This window comes from Bidens hawaiensis, unplaced genomic scaffold (genome assembly GCF_021521415.1).
Source record: "Bidens hawaiensis isolate Kalapana, Puna unplaced genomic scaffold, B.hawaiensis_p1.1 tig00017575_1, whole genome shotgun sequence".
Classification (NCBI taxonomy): Eukaryota; Viridiplantae; Streptophyta; class Magnoliopsida; order Asterales; family Asteraceae; genus Bidens; species Bidens hawaiensis.
In genome coordinates, this window is record NW_027492660.1 from 332239 (window position 1) to 339610 (window position 7372).

At 41.7% G+C, this 7372-nt stretch overlaps 1 protein-coding gene across 1 annotated transcript; it reads left to right on the top strand.

Annotated features, from left to right (window-relative positions):
• Positions 1-771: 771 nt before the first annotated feature.
• Positions 772-5870, top strand: LOC143554280 (two-pore potassium channel 1-like). Its single transcript, XM_077044077.1, has 2 exons — positions 772-1724; positions 5581-5870. The coding sequence occupies exons 1-2, from the start codon at positions 814-816 to the stop codon at positions 5732-5734; spliced, it is 1065 nt and encodes a 354-aa protein (XP_076900192.1). The 5' UTR covers positions 772-813; the 3' UTR covers positions 5735-5870.
• Positions 5871-7372: the final 1502 nt, after the last annotated feature.

Genomic DNA, 7372 nt, shown 5'->3' on the forward strand with positions numbered 1-7372 from the left:
GCAGAAAATTTTTCTCACGAGGTTGGAAGGCTAGTTAAAATGTCACATGGGCCTGTCTGGATTTTTAACATATATATACCTCTACAAATATTTTTTGACGATGTATGGCCAACCTCTACACCATAAGTGTAGGTCTGCCCCTGACAAAACCCTCATTTATTGATCCACGGAATGATTTAAATCGACTAAGAATTTAAATTTCAGTAGAAATTGTTCGGGTGGTGGTTATAAATTGATTAAATCTAACGAGTTTTAAGGATTTTAGGTAACTAAAGAATTGTGTCTAGACCCTAATATGATTATTTAGCAATCTGGTACTCAAGAGAAAAATAATTTACTACTAAATGGGGCTTGTGACATAACGATAACCAAAAGCATAACTAAAATAGTAGTTATGTTTATTCAACAATTAGTAATACAATCGATGGCCTATTCAGAATGCTATCAATTCTTTTATAGTCATCTGATTATTTAGTCAATTGACTAATACTGGTTGCATTAACATAACTGTTGTTACTCATAGATTCCGATTGAGTCATGTGACTAATCAATAACTATTTTGCTTTAGCCATTATTACCATTTGAACCATCATGTCCCTTCGAATAGACAACTTTGTTAATCATCATCATTTGACAATCAAAACTATCCAAAACTGTTGTGAACCGAAAATATGTTTTTCTTCCTATGCTTCCTAAGGCTTAACCTTAACAATGCGCACGTGTTTTGTCATTTTGAAAATATCCCCAACAAATTTATAAAATTCTACACAATTTGGTTATTAATAAACTGTTTTTAATTGTTAAAGCTTTACAATGGCTTGTAATGACGGAAAAGAACCGTTACTATGTGAACACCAGGAAGTCCAAGAACACAACCCTCAAACCGACTGCTACACTACAACCAAAAGCCGAAAACTAAGACGATGCAGGAGCGCACCCACGGTGGAACCCATTCTTCAAGAATCCAACCTCAACCGATTCCTCAACAGCCCAAAATCAATCTTTGACGAAGTCAACCCACATTACAAAAGGGTAGCCACCTACTTATTCATCTACCTAAGCATAAGCACAATCTGCTTTTACCTAGTTAGAAACCAGATTTCAGGAGATAAAACAAACAGCATTGTCGATTCAATCTACTTTTGTATTGTAACGATGACAACAGTCGGTTATGGAGACCTTTTACCAAACAGCACCACAACAAAACTACTCGCGTGTGCTTTTGTGTTCTCGGGTATGGCCCTAGTTGGCCTCTGTCTGAGCCGAGCTGCAGACTGCTTGGTGGAAAATCAAGAGGTTTTATTGATCAAAGCGATGCATCTACGTCGCGAACCGAATTCAATGGAAACCCTTAAAGAAATGGAAACAAATAGAGTGAGATACAGGTGCATAATATTCTCATTCTTGATGGTGATTCTAATTGCTTCTGGGACCGTGTTTTTAACCACCATTGAGAAGATGGAGCTTGTTGATGCCTTTTATTGTGTTTGTTCAACCATCACAACTTTAGGCTATGGAGATAAAAGCTTCTCGACTCCTGCGGGCCGTATTTTTGCTATATTTTGGATATTAATGAGCACTATATGTTTAGCACAGCTGTTGTTTGCTTTTGCTGAGTCATATACAGAAAGCAGGCAGAGATCATTGGTTAGATGGGTTCTTACAAGAAAAACAACTGCTGCAGATCTTGAAGCTGCTGATCTTGATGATGATGGCGTTGTCGGGTACGCTACTTTGTACCAAATTAGTACCAATTAATGATTTCCAGATCAGGATTAATTTCATATATACACTTACAAACATTATCAATATCATATATACCCATGCAAAACTTAAAATATTACAAAATACTTAAAATATCATATATACCTAATTCATTAATAACAATTAAATAAATTACCCATATTTTTAAAATTTTAATTTCATATATGCCAATTTTTTTAACGAATAGACCATTCTACCCCCCCTAATTACATAATGTGTTTATACGCTATTGTCGAAGCATGAAATGAATCAGACCTGATCCATGACGATGTTCCCATGGATTTTCGAGATGAACAAACCACGTCTTGATCTTCTTCTCCGGTTGCTTGAGACCTGCAATGGTTTTTCGGGGGTGTGGAGGTGACTGCTAAGAAATCTCAAAGATCTCTTGTTTACAGACACAAAAAAGTGGTGGTGGCTCTTATTGAGCATGACCCCTTAATAAGGAGGTGGAGACCTCCTTATATAGAGAGCCTCATGGCCACCATCATGGTACCCTAATGGGCCTAGCCCAGTTAGGGTTACCTCCACAAAACCCCCTCAGCCCAATAACATTGTATTAGTCCATATAATAAAATAAGCCAAACATAATAAATTTAGGGTCGTAAAACCGGGTTTAGTACCATACCCCTACAAGCCCCCCAAGTCCAGCGTTGCTCCTGGGCGCGCAAGCGTCTAGGTGGAGCGCTGGACTTTATGAGGTGTGTTAGGCCATGAGGCGGTTTTTTCCCTTTTCTTCGGCCTTGTCTTTATTGTCTTTGAGTTTTGGGAGGTTTTCTTCATGATGGTGACATGTTGCGGTCCTTATGATAATGATGGTGCCCTAGCATAAATAAGATATAGCACGCATCATAGTGGCGCGAGGCCTGATAAAAGATGGAGCGCGCATCTCGATAATAATGTAACATAACTTGCGCGCGAGGCAGCTTACGAGTTATGAGAATAATAAAACCTGCGCGCGAGGCGACTTACGGATCTATGAGAATAATAAAGCCTGCGCGCGAGGCGACTTACGGATCTATGAGAATAATAAAAACTGCGCGCGAGGCGACTTACGAGCTATAAGAATAATAAAGCCTGCGCGCATGGCGACTTACGAGCTATAAGAATAATAAAGCCTGCGCGCGAGGCGACTTACCAGCTATAAGAATAATAAAGCCTGCGCGCGTGGCGACTTACGAGCTATAAGAATAATAAAGCCTGCGCGCGAGGCGACTTACGAGCTATAAGAATAATAAAGCCTACGCGCGTGGCGACTTACGAGCTATAAGAATAATAAAGCTTGCGCGCGTGGCGACTTACGAGCTATAAGAATAATAAAGCTTGCGCGCGAGGCGACTTACGAGCTATAAGAATAATAAAGCTTGCGCGTGAGGCGACTTACGAGCTATAATAATAATGGAGCTTGCGCGAGTTACGGCTTACGAGCTATAATAATAATGAAGCTTGCGCGTGAGGCGACTTACAAGCTATAAGAATAATAAAGCTGGCGCGTGGCCATGTGGGATATTATTAGGCTCGCGCCCTAAGATTCGGATGTCTTCTATTGCGATAACGTGGTGGTGGTATACCACGACAGTCCCCTAATTCATTGCTGCTAAATGAGGTTGCCCTTATCCTGATTTGGGATTGGACTACTCATTTGTTATGTCGCTTGCGCATAGGCTCTGGCTTTGTGCTATGCGCCACGCGCAGATGTTGCATGCGCGTGCGCGTAGACTTTATGTCCCGCGCCACGCGCAGATGTTGCATGCGCGTACGCGTAGACTATGTCCCGCGCCACGCGCAGATGTTGCATGCTCGTGCGCGTAGACTGTGTGATATGTGTGAGCATGTGATGCGTAAGCATATGTAATATGCGTGAGCATATGTGATGCGTGAGCATATGTGATGCGTGAGCATGTGATATGCGACTGCGCTCAAGCATCATGGTGGTGTGCATGTTGAACGGAGCGGAGCCGCGTTCGGTCTTGTACTCGGCGCGAAGCCGTATGGGTTTATGAGGATTCCCAACCATTAAGTTTGGCGCGTGGCCTGATGGGTTTATGAGGATTCCCAACCTTTAAGTATGGCGCGTAGCCATATGGGATATTATGAGGATTCCCAACCTTTAAGTATGGCGTGTAGCCATATGGGATATTATGAGGATTCCCAACCTTTAAGTATGGCGTGTAGCCATATGGGATATTATGAGGATTCCCAACCTTTAAGTATGGCGTGTAGCCATATGGGATATTATGAGGATTCCCAACCCATAAGTATGGCGCGTAGCCATATGGGATATTATGAGGATTCCCGACCTTTAAGTATGGCGCGTAGCCATATGGGATATTATGAGGATTCCCGACCTTTAAGTATGGCGCGTAGCCATATGGGATATTATGAGGATTCCCGACCTTTAAGTATGGCGCGTAGCCATATGGGATATTATGAGGATTCCCGACCTTTAAGTATGGCGCGTAGCCATATGGGATATTATGAGGATTCCCAACCTTTAAGCTTGGCGCGTAGCCTGATGCGCGCAATGCACGGCGATGGAGTGGTGACTCGCGAGCGCGCGTGCATGGCGGAGGTCTCTTGCGCAAAACCCACATGGTGGTTTCCGCGGTGGTTTCCACGGGCGCTCACGCATGTCGGCGGAATGGTGACCCGCTGGCGAGCATGCGTGGTGGCAGTCTTCTGCGCAAAACCCACATGGTGGTTCCCGCGGCGGCACATGCATGGCTGCGGAGTGAGAATCCGCGGGCGCGCGTACATGGCGGCGGAAGTCTGGTAATTTTTGGATCTGCAATTTAAGAGTTAGATCTGCAATTTTAAACCTAAAATACAGGTCTGTAATCTAGATCTAGATCTGTAAATCAGATCTAGATAGATCTGAAGCTCGGAGCGGATTTAAAACCCTCACAGATCCGGAGACTTGATCCTTCGAATCAGGCAGTTTCTTTTTGCACAGATCTGGAAGACCCCTTTAGATCTATGGATCTTTTTGAGCTTTAATAGAACAAGCCTTGAAGCCTTTTTCTGTAAACTTCCAGATCTGGGTTTTTCCTGGGAGAGATCTGACAACCGAGAGGGAGATCGAAGGGTAGTTCGTTGCCGTCCCACGGATGGCGCCAATGTCGAAGCATGAAATGAATCAGACCTGATCCATGATGATGTTCCCACTGATTTTCGAGATGAACGAACCACGTCTTGATCTTCTTCTCCGGTTGCTTGAGACCTGCAATGGTTTTTCGGGGGTGTGGAGGTGACTGCTAAGAAATCTCAAAAATCTCTTGTTTACAGACACAAAAAAGTGGTGGTGGCTCTTATTGAGCATGACCCCTTAATAAGGAGGTGGAGACCTCCTTATATAGAGAGCCTCATGGCCACCATCATGGTACCCTAATGGGCCTAGCCCAGTTAGGGTTACCTCCACAAAACCCCCTCAGCCCAATAACATTGTATTAGTCCATATAATAAAATAAGCCAAACATAATAAATTTAGGGTCGTAAAACCGGGTTTAGTACCATACCCCTACACCTATGTTATTATTTAATTTTGACGACATTTCTCATCTTTGATGACATCCAAATCGTCTCCCGTCACTTGTTCAAAATTGCAAACCCTTGGAAGAATTATCGCATCGAATGGTCTACACTGTAAACCATTTATCGATGTAATCGAACCAAGGTAATATAGTCATTTATTAAACGATTTTTAATGAATTGGGTATATATGATATATTAACAACTTTGTAAGGGCATATATGACATTTTCAGTATTTGTAAGGATATATATGAAATTGCCATTTGTTTATGTGGTTGATGAATTAGGGCTGCTGAATTTGTGATTTATAAGCTAAAAGAAATGGGCAAGATCAATCAAGAGGACATTACACTTATTATGGCCCAATTCAAGAATCTTGATGTGGATGAGTCAGGTACTTTGTCACCATCTGACATTTTCCTTGCTCAATCCACAAGGTGAATGAGTAATAATGCAATTCACTCATTTAGATCTTGTTCTTATATGTGAATCATCATAATTTCAAATATCTTGTACTGTTTCTTTAATCAGAACCATTAATATACATAACGTATAGTAATGAAACATCGTGTTTTTAGTCGGCACTAGTCGCTGAAGAAGACTACCAACTATTTTATGGGTAATCCGCAAGAAAATCAGCAGTCTTACCTAATAGGTCCTAGCCGGACCAAATGGGTTCTAACAGGACTTAATTCCAGCAATTTGCGGCAGTTTCCGGCCAATTTCCGGTGATCAAGCAGTTTCCGGTGATTCAATGTGTGTGTCTATATATATAAAACTAAAAATTACTCATAAAAATATATAAATATTACATAAAAAAATTCCAGTCCACCGACTAATCATTAATCCTTGCCTCACCGCCCCGACCAACTGCTAGTGAGTTCTATAGATGTCAACCGTCCTACTGATTTTCACGCTCTAGGAAAACCCCATCAAGTCAGGTTTCACCTAAAACTTTAAAAGTCCCAAAGCTTAACCATCAACCACACATGCCATTGAACGAAAACGTCAATCACAATTAGCATCTTTATATTAATTTTCAATCCCCGACTAGCTACTAGTGAGTTCTACAACATTGTTAATACATGGATCAATCTGAATAAAACCCTAAATCACCACATTAGTAACTGATTTCACATACTATAACAACAACATATACAAACATAACTAGATTAAACTTGATATCATTATTATTATAATTATTATAATCATTATTCTAAATAACAATGACAATACTAAATAGAGAGAAACAAATAAACAGTTAGAGAAACAAAAACCGAGTGTTACATTTGCTCCGGTTTACTAGCCCCTTCTCCAAACTCCTGTTGACCAGCAACGTAATCCAGGATGCCCTCACCGGCTTTCTCGCCGGAAACTTGGGCTCCGGGGGGTGAAGTAAGGCCGAAAACGACGACGATTAGTAAGAAGAGAGCGGTGGAGAGTAGAAGCGGCCAGAAGTAAGCGAGGATGTTGAGGAGGGATGGGGCGATGTAGAGGAGAGAGAGGACGAGGAGAGAGAAAGAGAAGGTGAGGAGGATGTGGAGTTTGAATTTGAGGATGTTTTCATGGATCTTCATGAGGTTTTGTTTTGGGAAAGTTAAGGTGGAGACGGAGAGTGAGTGTGATTGGAGTTTTATGTGAAGGGAGAGATTCTCTGTATGCACAGGAGGTTTTAAATGTTTGCTTTTGTGAATGTGATGTCAGTTGACATGAATTCAAAATTAATACAAAATTAATATAAGTTGCTGGAGTCTCAACTAAAGGAGTATTTGTTTTTAACGGTCCGCGACTAACGGATGACTAACTCCGTTAGTATGTTGCTTACGTGGTATGCCTAGTTGTCAAAAAAGATATATGTGGCAGCTTATGTGGAAAACAAACCTTCATCATCATACCCTACCCTACCCCTAGCCCCACCATCCCCCACCACCACCAACCGGAAACCACCACCACCACAGCCTTCTTCTACCTCTTTTATGCTACCACACACACCCACCAACCTATCGCCAACCCTAACTTCTTACACTACCACAATCTCCTTTATTCTTCATACATTATACTAACACTATCATCTGAGTT

Excerpts from the sequence above, each read along its gene's own strand:
- LOC143554280 (XM_077044077.1), top strand. The coding sequence starts at position 814 with ATGGCTTGTAATGACGGAAAAGAACCGTTACTATGTGAACACCAGGAA. Across the intron at positions 1,725-5,580 it reads GATGATGATGGCGTTGTCGG|GGCTGCTGAATTTGTGATTT; the intron begins GTACGCTACTTT and ends TTGATGAATTAG.